Source organism: Sander lucioperca, chromosome 7 (genome assembly GCF_008315115.2).
Source record: "Sander lucioperca isolate FBNREF2018 chromosome 7, SLUC_FBN_1.2, whole genome shotgun sequence".
In the NCBI taxonomy this organism is placed as follows: Eukaryota; Metazoa; Chordata; class Actinopteri; order Perciformes; family Percidae; genus Sander; species Sander lucioperca.
In genome coordinates this window covers 6,418,557-6,437,365 of record NC_050179.1, presented here as the reverse complement: position 1 = coordinate 6,437,365, position 18,809 = coordinate 6,418,557, and the positions used below count along the sequence as shown (strand labels likewise).

The following is an 18,809-nucleotide window of genomic DNA, read 5'->3' as shown; positions in this document are numbered from 1 at the left end:
TAGCAGGCACAGGCCCATAGGTTAGAGAATGCTTTATTTTCACAATTTTTCCTTGAAAAATTATTGATCTATTATCAAAATAGTTATTATTTTTGGCAATCGACTAATTGTTTGAGCTGTGAAGCAATGCAGAAATAATCTTCTTCTATGCCTCTCAGTTAAGAAGAAATGAGCCAAAATATTAAGTGCTTATTGATGGCCACATTGTGGCGCTATCCACATCAAAAGCTATTTTGTTCTTTTTTGGGCCATGATGGAACTTTCCACCAAATTACATTGAAATCTGTTTTGTAGTTTTTGAGTTATCCTGCAAAACACAAACAAACAGGACCAAAGAAAAACCTCCATGGCTTGGTGGAGGTAATTAAGGAAAAATAGGTTGTGCTGAATCTTGAGTAGAGTTTAATGGGAACATGGTGGAACAAACAGTTTCAGAGATGACATTTTCTTAGATCAGATAAAAACTGCTGGTTAGAGTCGGCTTGCTCACAAATGGCCCCTCAACAGTATCACATACATTGACACTGTTTGCCTCTTACTTAAAGGGTTAATTGACATTGATCCACACCTACAGAGGCATTCAAAACCACCAGCAGATTCTGAGAGCAGTTGTGTTGTGAGTGGGACGCCTCCACACGATAGCTCACAAAGGCAGGTGTTAAGTGTTGGTTATTATATCAAGTACCACTATGGTATCATATTATACAGTAGTAAAGATACCTATGCAAGAATTGTAGTTCTTAGTAATAGTATTATTAATAGTAAGCTACACTAAATGTTCCAAGATATGACAGTGTATTTTGACAGAGGGAACATACTTTACACTGGATGACACACCCTTATTCATTGCAGGATAAACAGATGTAAGCTGAGTGAGGGACACAGAAAAATGAGCCTCTTGTTCTGTGGCAGCTCTCAGCTCTTTGTGCTAATGCCTTCCCAGCAAGCCTCTGTCTCGGGTGGTTCACACTGCCCTGCAGCAGGTCATGATATTTCATTTCTCAGATGGCCTGTTGGGTCACTCTTTCATCCTGGCTCACTGGGTGATAGGACAGCGGGTTTGATATTTACCACTGGCCAAGCAAGTTAAACTGCCCATAATTCTGCTCTCTATTCACACTGCATGGAGAAAATTGTATTCTAGTTTAAGGTTTACTGCAGTTAAAACCAAAGAGAGGCGTTTTTCCTCTGAGGGTTTCATGATGCAGAATCATAATAGATTCAGATTGGAAGAGTCATCTGAATATCATTTTAGAAAAGCAACAGGTCCAGCTAGAAACATTTGACAGATAATCAATTGCATATGCTTTCCTTCTCTGAGGAAACTGTTAAATATTGAATAACATTTGTAGTAGTTGTGTGGATTATGATCGATCCTTCCAAGGACTACGCACATATTCTTGTTTGCATGCCTCCAGGCTGATATAGCCTGGCCTGTTGGCCCCTCAAATTACCTGAGTAGACGTACAAACTAAAGTATAGGTAAATATCTCTGACACAGAGGTGAAGAAAGGCAAATGCAGTTAAGGACACATTTAGATTTGAGTGCAAAAGTGGCATTCACCTGCCTTAGTGCTCATTCCAGCAATGGCGATGTTCATTTATTCAGATAAATATCCCAAGGCCAAAACATTTTCAGATTAGTGAATTCACTGTAACTGAACTAGAAGCACTTGGACATCACTTTTTTGTAAGGGCTTCAATCAAAGCAGTCAAACAGATTGCAAAGTGTGCTGAAATAACATAAAAGATGGGTTTATCTCTTAATAAATCTAGTTTAAAGTAATATCCTGTGTCGTCAGAATATGTTTTTTCATTCTGTATGATAGAACATCCTAATAGGACATAGTCACTTTCAATTTGTGTGAAATTCCCCAACTAAATGTCCTAAGTGCCATAGAAACAAAGACATCACACTCAGATATTTAGTATCCCTGTTTTGGCAAAAATGCTGCATCTCATTTTTCAGGAAGCTACTTCAGCGCATTTACGTTGCTGTACTTTATGGATGTGGGTGGACTAAAATAAAGTTAAAATGTGCCCCTTAAATCGAGCTGGAACAAGTAATACATGACAAAAAATGTATGAGAGGTGAAAAGTAGATGCACAGATTTTCAGAGGCCCCACGGAGGAGCCAATATGAGATGGATTTAAGTGTCTTGTGCTAATGGAATTCCTTGTCCAATTTAAGAAGCAGTAATTTAAAAAGCAGCAAATGGAACAGATGGAGGGTTTCTTAATTTATTTATCTGTTTTTTAACTAGTTTTTAATCAAGGGATTTGATAAATGGCATGTTCTTGCCACATGAACAGCAAACATTCACACCTGGCAGCTCTATTATAGCTCTTGGGATTTCAGGGTCCAGCCTGAAGGTATCTGGATGGTAGCTCTGAGCATGTGAGTGTTTATCATCATCTTTCCTAGATTACACCATGCTAATTCTCACGGTCTGTCTCTCCTGCAGTAATTATACAGCCCTGGTCGGCGTGTGGATCTACGGCTTCTTCGTCATGGTGCTGCTGGCGCTGGACTTTCTCTACTACTCAGCCATAAACTACGAGCTGTGCCGGGTCTACCTGGAGAAATGGGGTCTGGGAGGACGCTGGCTGAAGAAGGCTCGGAGTCAGTGGCACAGGTCCATGCCAGAGGAGAGCGAATCCCAGGCTCAAGCCCAACCCATGGTCCCCAGCCACTACCAGCCCAGACACAGCCTCAGAGGGGAGAGCCACAGCCCCACACTCCTGCCCTACAACACATCCACCGCATGGTGAGTCACTGTCTGTCACATGACGACCGCCAACCTGCAGTTTGGCACGAATGTCTGTAAAGCTGCAAGAATCAGCAAATCGTGAACTAAGATTTAAGTCACAAATCACCTGGGTAACCACAGCTGGTATCTCCATGGGAGAGTTGGCAATGTGCAAATAATACTTTATACATGACAGACAGGTAGCTGGAAAAGACTGTTGGGATTGTAGATCAGTTCATTAGACAACCTGATGATGTAGCCTAGCTATATGTTAAGGGATTATGGTCAAGTCTATTTTATTTAGAAAGCGCAAAACCACACATTTTCTCATCGGACATAGGACATCATCTAACTTAAGACCCTCAATTCAGATATAGACAAAGTCCACAAAAAACTTGAATTGCAAAAATGGAGAAACCTTCAGAAGTAGAATTACAAAATTTTGTAAATTAAGTAGATAAGGTACAGTATCATGTCCCATTGATTCTTTCCCTACTCAAAAGGCCATCAAGGTATAGCTTGACAATTCAGTTAACATAAACTATTTTTGTGTTGTGTTTTCTCAGCTACCTAACTAGCCATCTGACTAATTTAGCAAAGCAATTTCTAACTTTGAGAATGCAGACAAAGTGAGGCGCAGACCAGTGTGAGAAAAACATATTGCACAATGTTAGCAAAAAGGTCAATCATGTAAATCGTAGTGATGGCTGACTGAATGAGATAACACTGCCGTCAACATTTAAACCCATAGTATTCATATGTATCATCGGTGAAATTAGCAGTTTCTAGTCAAAAGTAATGCAAAAAAAATGTTGACGATATGTGATGAATTTCTTTTAGCGCACCCATACAGACATTTAAGAAAACAGAAGACCTCCAAAAGGACACCCATACAGTAGGATGTTACATAACCCCATGCTTACTATCACAAACTATAATTTGTTCTACTCTGATAAGCATACTACAGTTCAGAGACTCTTGCTGTTGTTTGGGAAAGCGTAACAGATGCTTAGAAATTCAAACGTCCCTGTAAAAAGAAGTTATTTTACATCATTTATTTTTAAACACAGGTTCTCTGTCTCATTTTCTGTTTTCTTTGTACTCTGTGTTTTGTTATGTAGAGAGAGCAACATGGCAGGGAAACAATGTGTCGAGCAGGATAAATTAGAGCATTTCTAGCATACTTTTCCCAAGCCAACAGGGAGGAAGCTCAAACATCAGGCTCCCCGTTTACTTAAATTCCTTATTAAGAGTGCAGTGCACACACAAACATATACACACACACACACACACGATTACTGCCGACCAATGATATTGCTAACTCTGTACCTGTCAGAATCATAGCAACTCACTGGTAAAGAATTAGGTCATTTTAATATATGGTTTCCCTCTGACTAAGGAAAACATCCTTTATCAATATTTTAAGAATTTTGCCTTTTCGCCAACTAATGGAGATTTTCTGCAAAGCATCTGATCTGTATTTGCCTTTCATCTCAAAATAGCTGCACTCTGTCTCAACATGCCTTCTTTTAAAAAAATTAAATTTGGGTTTTAAGTCTGACCAGCTCATTGGGGAGCGGTCATTATTAATTAATGAGTAGAAAAGAACAGAATAATGTGAAAGCTGCACTGCCTGCCAGAGGCCCCTAACTCTTATTTAACCTGAATGATTTGACTCTCATTCGAGTCACGCTACAGACCGTTCATGGAGTTTCTGTGGTAAAACACCATCTGCTGTCCTTTCAGTTGTTTTTTTTTTATTACCTTTGAGAGCAGTCATAGGACTCTCAAGGTGTGTTATGCTGTGTGTGAATGTTGTTTAAACATACAAGATGATTTATGATGCCAGAAGTGAACTGTTACATATAAAAGCCACAGGGAACTTTTTCTTCTTTTGGCAGATAGTGCTCAGACTTTCGTAATATACTGTAGCTACACAATCATAGAGCACACTCTGAACAAACCTACATTTTTGTGCAGTCAATTTTTCATGCAGTTCTCCGTCTGCGACACTGTGCACCCTATCTGTCTTACTGGGGCTCAGAGTCTCTTCCTCGAGGAAGATATCTCTCTCGGGTCATGATAATTTAATGTGGGCAGAGGTTTGACAAATGGCTTTGAGAGGCAGTGTGGACTGTGCGAATCATAGATAGAGGAGCTGGGATGCTGCAGAGGGATCCTGGGGCTGCTTTGCTGGTGGAAACATGGTTTACTAACAATGGACATACCCATGGAGCCTCCTCATTAGACATGAAGTCAGTTCAATATGATAGGACTCATCAATCCTTGACTTATGAGGTCGACCTGTACTGGCAGCTCTCCAGCTTTAAGCCAGAGGATGTCTATAAAAAGGTGTTTGGATCTGCAGCAAAATGCTCATTGACAAAGTGGGCCTAGAAAACGAGCATGCTAAGTTAACGGTAATTCATGCTGACGATGAGTGATGGGAAATGCTTCAGGATGGATAGTAGTGTGAGATAATCTTGTGTATCTTTTTTTTTATAAAGAAAAGTGTAACTGCTTTTTCATAAACAGGACAGCTTTTACAGAGCAAGATTTGATTATCTTAGAATATTCTTATATAATCGCTCACTCACATCAGTAAAAAAAAAAAAAGTGACAGCTGCTGGGAGCTAAATTCAGTTACAAGCAGTTTCTGGGACAAGATTAAAATAGCCCGTTTGCAGTTTCACACAGTGAAGCACTTCTCACAATGCAGATAATGCTTACACGTTTTGTTAAATGTGTCAAGTAACCATGGCTGATACCGTATACACCACATCTGATGTTGCCCACACAGTGTGTCATTAGTTGTTAATGTTTTATTTACAGGGGTACAGATCTTTATCCCCAGAGAAGATGTAGGGTTATGGCTCAGAAAACTTAGCTGAACATCTGTTGGCCATATGTAGACAAACAGAGATGGGGTCAAGTCCCACAACTGGCGCAGCAGCATCTAAAAACAACCCAGTTGCACAGCAACTCAGGAATCCAGCACAAATGATTACCAGTGCAGCAGAGCAATCCTCATAGCAAGTCAAAGTATCAAATTATTTCTCCACATTCAGAGATCTATTTCTTCAGAGAAAGTGCAGCTTGGCATTCAGTGTGTGGGTATATTGTTTACCATTTTGCTACGTGAGCGGGCTGGTATATACTGCTGCAGATCTGCTGGGGGTTCAGTGTGGGCAGCCTGGGAAACCGTTATTACTTTCTCTCCATGGATAGGCCTAAACTTTATTGAAATCTCCTATTCATGTATTCAGACCAGTTTGAGCAAATAAAAGAAAGTTAACTGGTGCCATTCTTCACTAAGTGATGTGCAATCCAGGTGAGAGAAAAACACTTAGGATAGATTAATACGAGGTATTTGTACCACAGAGTGTACTTCTGCAGTTAAAATATTGTTGTGTAACTCAGCTAATTTTGAAATCTTGATTTGGTTAAAAAAAAAAAAATATATATATATATATATATATATATATATATATATATATATTTATGTTTAGGGGGAAAATAAACATGCAAAAGTAGCATTTTAATTTAGTGGATTTATTGTCACAACTTCACAGAAGACATTGCGATGCCGCGATTGAGAGATAAAAACAGGTGCAGCTAAGTCGAAATAGATTGCTTAAAGTCATTATTATTATATAAAAATATTAAGATAAATTATTAATTTCATTACACTAAGTGGTAGTACAAATGCAAAATTGAACGTGAAAGGGGACCAAGCTTAAATATTGTCTATTATTGTAACAATTACCACATGTATATACTCAACATGTTAATTAGTGAGCCGTAGAGGTGCTGGTTGGTGGATTTTGTTACCTTAAGACAGAGCCAGGCTAGCTGCTTCCCCGTTTCCAGTTTTAAAGCTAAGCAGCTGTTCCAGCTATATATTTACCATTCAAACATGAGAGGAATGTATCTTCATCTAACTCTCGGCAAGAAAGCGAAAAAGCATATTTACCAAAATGTTGAACTAGTCCTGTAAATAACATTCAGTTTAAAATGTACATCTGGAACATGCCGCGTGGTGTCAGTGAAGAGGTCCTCGGAACCTGGGAACCACTGTACTAAGCTATGACATTGCCACTATATAAAAACATTTTGGCATCACAAATCCTAGTTGGGCTCTCATGTAACCCTTAAACAGCAATAAACTCAGCTGTTCCTGGAAGCTCCTGTTATATTGCCGTAAAGTGCTCAGCAGCATTATAGCTCTGATTGGTTGTCCACTCGTGGCTATTAGGACATTAAAAGTTTGGCCAGGATCCCAGTTTGTGCCAACCCTCTTTGCCCAGTAGTCCATCTCTAGCAATTAGTGGTTCTGGGGAGCAGCAGCATCATCTGGATATCCTGACACCAGAAGGAAATTTTAAAAGGACCTGGCAGTGAGAATCTCCTATAGTATCACTTATTTTACATTCCTTGCTTAGTGTGCCCACTCTGACACTCTTAGAACTGCAAGAAATATCTGATTTGCTGCTGTCATTTCAGTCTGGCTTTACTGCTTATTTTAAATAAAAATTAGTTTGTCTTTAGTCAGTGCTGATCACAAGTTGCTGTGGGGAAGAAAAAAAAAGAAAAAAAAATCGCTGTACAATTAAGATAAAACATAAGCTGATCCTTTGGTCATGTTTGATGGAAGACCCCTGCAACCCTCAAGGAGAAGTGGGTATAGCTAATGGATAGATGAATGGATGGATGGGTGATTCAACCTTGGTTTAATGTGTACTTAGCATCAGCCGAAAGTGCCATAGATAAAAGTGGGGGGAAATTAGATGTTGGGCAACATCAAATAGCACCACTGCACATCAACAGAACACATCAAAGAGTTTCTTGGTGATTCATAAATCAATTGGCACCAAGTGACAGCAGCACCTCATGCCAGTAACCACCCACTCACTCAAGCTTGGTAGCTTTCTGGGCGAGCTGAGCTTAGCCATGGATGGAGCGGTCCATGTGAGGTGGCATCTGTCACCACATTCAGCATATACCTGACTCACCAGTAATCGTAACACTGCCTCTTACAGTCAGACCTGTGACTCAGCGTTATTACCCAGTCTAGTAAACAGAGTTTCCATCACTCCGCTCAGTCTGTCTGTTACACCACTTTAGTTGTAGGTAACCATCCCTAACACCAACATTCAAACACCTGCCGGTCTGTCTGCCGAGGAAATGACACTCGCACTCGGGAAGCTGAAACAGCATTTCACATCTTTTTTTCCCAGTTTTATTCTGTCAGAGTGTGATCAAAGCCTAGTTGTGTCTCCTGCATATTCACATCCATCTTTGAACTCACTGGTTGGCTTTCTGTGGGAATAATAGAATTGTACATTATGAAATTATTCCTGGCCTGTCTGTCCACAGAGCAGCATGCCAAGACCTTGTCCAATTAAAGCAACACTCTCCATGTGGTGTGAGTTAATTAACATCATAGATGCTACAAAGCCAGAGATTTCTGCTACAGGCTAAAAGGAAAGAGCAGGAGAATAGGTTTAGCTCCTTAAAAGTTGTATTGTAGAATGACTTTTGGCAGTGCCACGAGCAAGTGAGGTTGCAGCAGTTTTATTTTTGGGCTGCTTGTCATCTTTTATTAGATTGTTGTCTTACATTTACTTTACATTTTAGTTTTTTTCTCAAGAGTTATTTGGAATAACCTTCAAATGAAAACTTATGTTCCCATCAACAATGTAGTTGCATTATTTTGGGTTGCAGAAATGGGTGGGATGTGGGATGTGATTCATAGTTGTGGGGTGCATGGACTGAAAGTATTTACAAGAATTACAGACTTGTTAAATATTCCTGTAAATCTGATTGCTTTTTGAAAAGCAAAGCTGCCCCGTTTTATTAGTCTTTGTGTTTTCGGGCCTTGAGCTGATTTTCAAGCCAATATGTTGTTATATAAAGATCAATGTGGATCATTAAGAACACACATCGTGATCTGAGACAATTTCAGCCATGCAGCTAAAATCCATGTCTGTGTTGCTCAATAGTTTCCAAACAACTCATGTCGCAACTCAGTGGAATATGATGACGCAGTCCTTTAAAATGGCAGTTTTGAGAGGAAAAAGCATTGATACGACCTCCATTTCTCTTCTTCCATTTCTTAATACTTTTCACTCTGTTTGATCCATTTGTATGAGATCTTTAAAATGTCTATCTATATAATTATGTGGGTATGTGATCCTAAAACGTTTGTTCTTAATTACTTGGTTTTCTGAAGCAATCAACCACATTTTATGATAACAAATGGTGGGGTGTGTGTGTGTGTGTGTGTGTGTGTGTGTGTGTGTGTGTGTGTGTGTGTGTGTGGGGTAACCCCTGTCTCCCATTAAAGATGGTCCCTGGGGTCAGATGTGAATGGCCTCCTTGATCTTTCTCCAGACATCCACTTACTCTTAGTCCATGACCTTTGACCCTTTCCCAGTGTGACTGGTTCTGGTCTAGTGTTCACAGTAGAGGTTTTCAAGTGTCCACTTGGGTTTAGTATGTCATACTCACAGCTGGAGAAAATACTTTAGAAAATCAGTCCCATATCTAAAAGATGTATGCTTTTAAATGACAATTACTTTTTGCAATTTCTCCGATATTAAACTTGTTATCTGACCTCAGCTGCTCCACAAGTCTAACATTTTAGACTTGATAGGACCTCTACCTCACAGATTAGCTGGCGTTGTCCGTTTCCAGTGTTCATTAAGTGTCTTGTCCATTTAACTGACGTAATGATAACAAGAAATCAGACCAAAAGCAGAACCACAACCTGTCACAGCATCCAGACCATCCTTTAAGAGACAGAAATAATATACTTAGGTCACAAGTAACAACTGGGCATCTGCTGAGAGGTATCCACAAGATGTGGTTGAAAGCTTAGAAAAACTAAGGTGGACCTTGTGATAAGACTTTTGTTGTGAAGAATGAACATTCATGCTCAATTTCTGTATTTCTCTCTGGACAGAATGATGCTCCGATTGGACAAACCGAAGAGTAGCAACACCTTGTTTCCTTACGTGGTACAGAGGAGATGCCCCACAGATGCCCTCTCTCCGGACCACAGACACAACCACCAGTGGTGGGCTTGTCATACTGTAGTAGTTAGAAGTGACTACTGGCCCTTTCTAATGAGCACAAAACACCCTTGGACTGACAGAAGCAGACTGATATGGTATTTAAAAACTCAGCTGAACAAAGAATTCCAGGAGACACAGAGAACCTTACTACTGCTGCTGCCACAGCAGAGGAGCGACACATCCAACTACAGGTGTTCAGTGATCCCCTGAAATGGCTGCCTAAGCCTGGAGAATCCCTAACAGATCCGAACTGAACTGGATAAACTGTACTCGCAAGCAAGGAGGCTTGCCTGTTTTTAAAAAAGAGGTTCATCTTTCTAAATATAAAATGTTTATTACATTGCTGTGTCAGTTTGTGTTCAGTAGCAGTTAGACACAGTTATCTATTTGGTGATTTATTTATGTGAACTAGTCAGAGAAATATATGAGTGGTTAACAATCGGAACATGTAACAGCTTAGGTTGATGCTGAGCATCTCACTTAGAGTAGAATGTTTTTGTTACTTACTGAAACCAGAAACAAAATGTCTTTGCAGCCATGTTGAAAAACAATACCGTGTATGAAATGTTTTAGGTCTCCTTTCTGCAAAACAAGTGACTTCTCTATATTGTATCGTGTCTGACAAGGACACAACGCCATACAGATAAACTGCTATAGATCTAAAGGTTTAACAGTAGGTCATCAAGATTTCTCTTTTGGTTTAGTTATGGTGAGAAAAGGAATCGTGACTCTCCAGCCAAAACATTAATGAGGATCAGGGATACGTTCACAACAGCAAATAGCTTCATGCTAGGTTAAACATAACATAATCTTTGGCTATGAGCCTACAAGCCCATTTGAGACCATTACTTTTTAGTTAGTGTGAGACAGTTGCCTTGGTAACCTCATCCATTGACTTGTTTGCCCTTCCTCATTACCGGATCTGCCTGAAACACAGCTCCATTAGCAATATGATGCAAATGAATATCCAGTTCCTTCACAAGGAGCCCTCTATATCCCACATTGGTAATAGACAAATGTAAGCGATTAGCCATAATAGAAAATGTAAAAAAAACAAACATTAAAACTCCTTTCACTGTCAGCAATAATGTACAGTAGCTTAATCAGAAGGAAGACATGTTATGTAAAAAGTCAGAGGTGCCAGCCAAATGAGCACTGGGTAATCATTGAGGTGTAGCGCAGAGCTTTCAGGGATTCTCAGTTATATACTATAATACTATGATAATGTATCATATAATAAATTCCTGACATTTGTGAAATCAGTGAAACCTTAAAAATGTATCAAGTATCTAATTGCAATCATCTAGGTCTGCAGTCCAACAGTTCAACAGTCCAATTAACTATCACAGTAGACAGTATCACATTTGAGAAGCTGAAATTAAAGAACTGTTTGCCATTTTTCCTTGAAAAAATACCTAAACAATAAACTGATCAACCAAATAGATAGATAGTTGGACTAATAGATAATATGACAAATCGTTTCAGCTCTACAATCATTACATTTGAAGAAAAAGTTGTTACTCCATGCCCGAATTGGAATTAACTACTGAGATAAATTCACTGTAGTCCATAAAATGCAAGAACAGACAAAGCAGCTGTTGGTGCCAGACTGTACATAAGTGAGAGCATGTGAAGACCAGGTGGACAGATGGTAGGTACATTATGAGAGAGGTGTTGGTCCCAATTGTGCATCTGCAACGGGTACTCTGGCAGCTGCCAAGCCTGTGTGTGTACAGAATAGATACCATTAATCGTTCTGAGCTGGCTATGTATATGTCAGCCCGGAGACTTGGGGTTTAAGTGGACCCTCTGTACAGAACTCTGGTTGTGGGCTGTAAGTGAGGCCTGCTGGCGTCATCATCAGTTATCAGCAATAATATTCACATTTGCTGAGTTGATAGAGCAAGTTAATTCCCATTACAATGGCTAAAGTTTAATTGTGTGTGCGCACTAACAGGCTTGTGCTTTCAGGGGCAGAGAAATAGGATGTGTCCAAGTGAAATAATTGGCCCAAGGATCAGCAGTTGTTCTAAATTACACTCTCTTGCTTCTTTCAGTAGCTGCCTCCTGATTGTATGTGAACAGCAGCAGCAAACAGTTTAACAGGTGCAGCAGCACAAAGGGGATTTAAGTCGCTAATGCTGGATAAGTGGGTAAAATCTGATATGTTAGAGAACATGTCACTTTTCAGGGCTCTATGCTGTGTTCTGACCTGTAATAAGGCAGAGGAGGTATGTTCGTATCACTAATAAAGTAAAAGTCACACCCGGGGGGGGGGGGATTTATTTTGCCTCTGACAAGTAGCAGGGTCAAAAATGAATTCTTTCCCCCATTTCTTAAAATGCTACAACTTGGTTTTGTGATGTTTTCTGTTTTGTTTGAAAAAAAAAAACAGTCTTGACTCTGGCCTGATGTGGTGTGGTACTGTAAATCGTATCAGCTCAACCCTCTTCCTAAATAAATAATGAAAAAAGAAAAAAAAAGGATGGGAAGAAGTGAGCACACATCTGTTTCAGTCTTTCCAGGTTGTCATGGTAACAGTTGCCTTACAGTTGAATACCCACCTGTACACAGAAGCTTTGTAGTGGTTGATACCTCACTTTTTGGGTGTGGTGGTAATAATGATGTGCACCACGTTCTGTCTATGTATTTACTACTAGATAGAATGATCAGTACCGTTTTGGATTGTTATTGCACTTGTTGACTTTGTATTGTCAAGACAGGGAGAAATAAAGTTTTATCTTTTCCAGTGTGTTTAAATCTCTCTGTCAGGTGCTCTTTGGAAAAAATATATTCCATTAAGCCTTTAAAACCAAGCCCCTATGGAGGCCAGATACAAAGGTTAGGAAATGGTAATTAGAGAATTCTAAAATATAACTGAATATATCAATCACACTGTTCATTTCTTAAAATGGAGTGGAAAAGGTTTGTTAGAAATAAGGGTTGGTCCGATGGATGATGTCATAGCCAACAGCCATTGCGATATGACAGACACCCCCCCAACCCCCCCGGTCCACACCAACACCGGGCCGCAGGTCTATGGAACACAGTCATCTCTGGCGATTGAATGTTACGTTACGACTGAAAACATAAGATGAAAAACACCCTTTTATTATTAATGGGGGTGAATATAGCTTCTGTATACTGATGTGTCACTGTACACATCGTCATATGCCAATAGACATCGCCCAACCCTATTAGAAATTGCAGAGATAACTATTTTATTTTGTCCAGCAATAATTTAATAAAAATTAAAATTAAAAAAAAAAATTAAAACTTTATTTTACCCTTTCATTTGTCTTTCACCATCTTATTTTAATTTTTTAGCTCTTTAGTTAATCTAATTTCTATTTTCCTCACCACATTTCCAATTTTTCTAATCTAAGAGTGGCATATTGCAGCATACGTTTTTGTAGTGCAGTGTAACTAATTAGCCCTAGTATTTATGATAAGGAGGATAAATGTAAGATCAAACAGTTATTTATATAACATAACCTTGTTTGGATGCCTAGATTACATGATTGTACATGACAGAGCTTATTTATGCTGTTTTGTAAATATTTTAGGTTTGTTTCAGGTTTAAACTTTACCATGCACACCTCGACGGCATGTAGAGAAATTCAAAGTGAAGGGTGAAAGGTGTGCCTTGCTTAGTTATGGTTGCTAATCTATGATTGGACAATCACTTTTGTGGCAGGGGCTTAGTGAATGGTCTTTATTTATTAAAGCTGCAAGAGGTAGAATTTAAAAATAATTCATCTGTATGCTGTTATATAGCAGGAATTCAGTGATAATTGATTGTCACACACACACACACACACACACACACACACACACACACATACTCACACACGCGAAGATTGTTAGGGCCCGAGCACGAATGTGCCTTGGACAAGCCTATTGTTTTTGTTAGGATTATTTTTCTGCTGCTACTTGCATTTTTATGTGTTTGAGATGCTCGAAAACTCACAAAAATTGGCACACATGTCAGACCCGGTGAAAATTGTAAAGTTCTGCAGTGATTTGGCTCTGACATTTTTTTAATGGTGTGGTCTACACATGATACACAGCAACATAACGTATTATTAGTGTGTGTTCTCTAACGCAACATAGTAGACAGAGGAAGTGTTACAGGCAACCAGCATCCTGCCACTACCCCCCCACGTGCTGGGAGGGGCGAGGGCCCATTCATCGCTGCTTGCAGCTTTAATTATGGAATTGTTGCTCGACAACGTCAAAAAATAAACTGCCTTCCCCAGCTTTTACTGATCTGAGTTAAAGAAAAAAATAAACTTATAAAACTTTTTTTAAACCAACTGATAGATAAATATAAAAATAAAAATCTTCATGTCATTGATGTTTTTTCACTAGTGCTATTTGCCTTTTATGAGTTTTGGGACTATATAAGCCTCTGAATGAACCGTGTTGGCCAATCAATACACCATGATATAATTAATCCGGCCTCAAAGCAGTGACCCTCCCAAGCTGACAGAGCCACATTCAAAACTGGTCCACACAGGAACATTATTAAAGCAAAGAGGTGAAGGCGAAAAACTAAGACAGCGACAGGCCGCGTCAGACCTCCACACCTTGCTTCAAATCAGACACATCTGGCTGCTTGCTTGCGTCAAAGGCCCCTGGCAACCAAGAAGTTTGTTACCACGTTGTCAAGGCCACTTTGAGCTTTCCAATAAGCTCCGACTTCTACTGTACTTTTACCCCCAACCCTCATGCACCTCTGTGGATCATCCTCCCCAGATTCTGCTTATCAAACTGCTTCCTCACTATTCCATTTGTGCCCTCCTCCTTCCAGTATGCCAGTAACCAATGCTCTTCCCATCTGCGCATATGAAACCAATTGCTGCCATCCATCACCATTTAAAAACCATTGATTGGATTTCCACATCATGCTGTTATTAGGAGGTCTGAGATACATCCTGCCAACATTAATCTATTAAAATTCCATTAGTCCTCGTCTTTCCGATGCCCTGTCTACTCAGGCCGGATCTTCTATGGCACAGACACCACATTAAGATCCATCTAAAGTAGGCCTAGATATTAATGTTACTGTTTCATGACGTTCATTTAAACTAGCCATTATGAGTGCTCAAGTAATACTGCTGTGGTGGACCACACCTAGGCTAATTGATGCTAAGAAATATGAGAACAAAACAGGATAGTGCAACACTGATGTATGGTATTGACTAATTTGTTGTATGATATGAAAGTGATATTATTGTCCAACACAGAAAAACAAAAACGTGCGGTATACTAACTGCAGCCGACCTGTCGAGCGCCAGTGTGACGTTATGGGAGTGCCGTAACTGTTTATACTCCCGCGTGGTGGTCGCGACACTAGTTGCAGTCTTCTCCTGAACAGAGGTGGCGCTAATGAGGAAAGGCAACCAACTTTGCTATTTCTACAGACTAGAGGAAGAAGAAAAAGGTAAACAACGGCAGAACTGGCAGCAGCATTGCCGTCAATGCTTCGATTTGATTCGATGACCTACTTTGTCGGATCGAGCCTTTCATTCACCATAAAAGAACTCATCTTAACCCAGTAAGTTTACAAGAGAGATTTGCAGTCACTCCGAGAGTCTTGGCATCCGGTTACCCTCGAGCTCGTTCAGGCTTCCCGTTTCCACTTTGTTGCGCGCCACTGAAAAAAATAGAGTGGACGCGCACTCAAAATCCTGGCGCGCCTGCGAGATCTACGTCATTTTGACGTCACATTGGCACAAGCTCGGATGCGTTGACTTTAAACGGCCTTAAGAATACGCTTCATTCAACAGGCCATTAAGATGGTGAACTCTGACCTCTGACCCCCTATGGAGGTTAATATTTCTTAGTATCATATTAGTTAACATTTTCACAGGCTGTAGTCATTGATGATATATTGTGAAAAATGTGTTTGTAGTTGTCATGAAATTCAAGCTCAGTCAGCAATCTCACATGGAACAGATTCATTATGTAAATACAAATCTAGTCTACAAAGCTAATATTTGACATCTACTGTATGTTCTCATCACTCCCCACAAGCACACATCAAACGCAACACAACTGAAAGATCAAGAGTGACAATAATAAACTTAATTCCCCAAAAACTGGAGGGAATTTATCACAAACACCACAATCCACATGATTTGTAGCAGCAAGCTAAAACACGTCATATATGCAGCAGATAATTCTTAGGCAAATTAAACTCACGAAAACAATGCTGTATAAGCCAACAGAAGCCCAGCAGTTAAGATATAATTGATACGTTGATGATTAATACATATATATTATATATATATATACACACACACACATATATATATATATATATATATATATATATATATATATATACACACATATATATATATATATATATATACACACATATATACACATATATATGTGTATATATGTATATAATTATATATATATATATATATATACACACATATATACACACACACACACACACATGTATATACACACACACATATATATATATATATATATATATATATATATATATATGCAGTTCATGAGCTGTGAAAAGGGGGCATGGCCAAAGCATAGGGGGCGGGGCAAACCTTTACCAATAAAAAAGGAAGTCTCTGCTGAGTTCAATGATACCTCACACAAGAGTCTACGTCAAATGGGTCATTAGCTATAAAAGGGGCGTGGCTAAAGCATAGGGGGTGGGCCAAACTATCACCAATGAAGACGGAACTCTCTGCTGAGTTCAATGACACCTCACTCAAGACTCTACCTTAAACGGTTATGTTATGAAAGGGGGCGTGGCCTGAGTAAGTGGGCGTGGTTAGAGTATAGGGGGCGGCTCAGTATCACATGTAGACCACACATTCTAAGTTTCATGTAAATCGGATGATGTTTGTCATATAAGGCTGATTTCCTGGTGCCAACGGGGGGCGCTATGACCAAAAGTCAATATTGGCCTGTAGATGTCCCCAGGCCTGGACCTTTGTTGAGTCTGTGAAATTTCAAGCAGATATAACAATGCACACTGTAGTTACAGCCACTTTCTCGTTCATCGCTAAACACTCAAAATGGCCGCCATGCCAACACCGTTTGACGAAATTTTTTTTTTTTTTTTAATAACTTTTCATCTTTAAGGTGTTGAGATGTTACAGACCAAGTTTGAAGCCCATCGGATGAAATCTCTAGGAGGAGTTCGTTAAAGTATAGCACCTTGACTTTTAGGCCTACTTCCTGTTGCCACTAGGGGGCACTATGACTTTAAGTTAATATCGGCCTTTATTTGTCCTCAGGGTTGGACTCCTGAATGATGAATGATGAATCCTGAAAAGTTTCGAGCCAGTTGGACAATGTACACTCAAGTTATAGCCACTTCCTGTTTTGATGGCGAAACGCACAAAATGGCCGCCCCGCCACGGCCACGCCCTATGACGAAAAGTTTCTCTTTTAACAACTTTTCATCTTTAATGTCTTAAGGTGGCACAGACCGAATTTGAAGTTGATCGGATGAAATCTCTAGGAGGAGTTCGTTAAAGTACGACATGTGGAAATGGCCAAAATCGCACTAATTTCGAACTTTGAAATCAAAATGGCGGACTTCCTGTTGGGTTTAGGGTATGGCTCCAATGACGTTTCTTGTACGTCTTGATATGCTACATATGTGTACCAAGTGTAGCCCTGTACAAAATTCCTATAAGTTACAGAGTATAAAAGATCATTAACAGTGTAACATAAAAAAAAAGAAAAGAAAAGAAAAGTTCATAAATAGAGTTCATGTTAGTTAAAGTTGGTTAAAAGGTATGCTGGTTAAAAGTATAAATAGTTTAATAAATAAGACTATTTACAGTTAAAGATAAATTCATATAAAAGTCTTTAAGTTTCATCTGCGAGAAAAGTAGAGAAGAAGAAGCTGTGTTTATCTGTGTAACCTAACCTGTTACCTGGCACATGTCAATCATTTAATTCCCGTTTTGCTTTTGGTTGTGTTAATACTTGAGCCAATCAGAGTAACATCACCGTGTAAGGGGCGGGACTAGTGGGACAGGTTTGTGTGAGGAGTAGTGAGCACGCATGAGGAGAGAGAACAGACGCTAATGATGAGAGAGCTAATGAAGGAGGCATCGTGGTGTGGGAAGCATTAATGTTTTGTTATGAAGGTCGACTACTCGTGGTCCTGACAAAAACTTTGGTGTGACCTGCAAGAGGTGAATATGATTGTGTATGCCTGTAATTTTGTGCTATATCGAACTGTTATAGTTAAGAGACTGGATGTATAACGTGGTTAGCGACATGCTAGCTAGCGGTAGCATTCTGTGCCAATGTGCTCATATGTTGTAGTTTTAGCATTGTGATATCTCTGAAGTTAAAGCAAAGCTAACGCTAACGCTAATTCAATAAGAATAGTGTTTGATAATGTGGCTCAATTCAGATAATATGCTCTAAGGAGACGGACGTTGGTGAGAGAGAGAAAGAGAGAGTGACGGGTTTCCAACCGAATGCCCTGCTGTTTCTGCCCTGCTGTTCTGCGTGCCCTGTTGCCGGCCCGTGACTTTTGGTGCTGTGCTTCTTCCTTTGCCATTACCATCGCCATTACCTGTGCCATTACCATCGCCATTACCATTGCCTTTGCTGTACTGACTTAACCTGGATTCGTGAGTACTAACATTCACATGCACGTGCTTTTTGTTTATGCTCAGTTCTGAGTGAAGCGGCCATTCCAGTTTTTAGGCCTCACCGCACACAAAGTGTCATCGAACAGGCCTGCAACGGGTGTGGACATTTTCAGAGGGAATAAATAATTATTTAATTTCAATATAACCACAGAAAGGTTTTTTCCTTTTGGGAAAGTGAAGCTTTATTGGCTTGTAAGTTTTATTTTCACTTCTTTTTCCATACCCCTGTGATTTGTTTTATTTTATTCTAAGATACATTTTTTTAATTTTTTTATTTCATGTTGTAAATAAATACTTTTGAATATTTTGCATCTAAAATA

General features: G+C 39.5%; 1 protein-coding gene and 1 long non-coding RNA gene across 6 annotated transcripts in view; one reads left to right on the top strand and one right to left on the bottom strand.

Moving 5' to 3' along the window:
- shisal1b (shisa like 1b) overlaps positions 1-12,573 on the top strand; it is an 85,009-nt gene extending 72,436 nt beyond the window's left edge. For 4 of the 5 annotated variants that reach the window (XM_031283396.2, XM_031283394.2, XM_036002896.1 and 1 more), the window contains one exon: positions 2,466-2,772. In XM_031283396.2, coding sequence (XP_031139256.1) covers positions 2,466-2,772 — 307 coding nt within the window. Of the gene's footprint in view, positions 1-2,465; positions 2,773-9,714 lie in introns of those variants that run through there. The other variant, XM_031283397.2, reaches the window with a different exon arrangement.
- The window catches only part of LOC118495412, a 113,549-nt gene that overhangs the window by 87,350 nt on the left and 7,390 nt on the right, over positions 1-18,809 (bottom strand). The gene's annotated exons all lie outside the window — the stretch shown is intronic.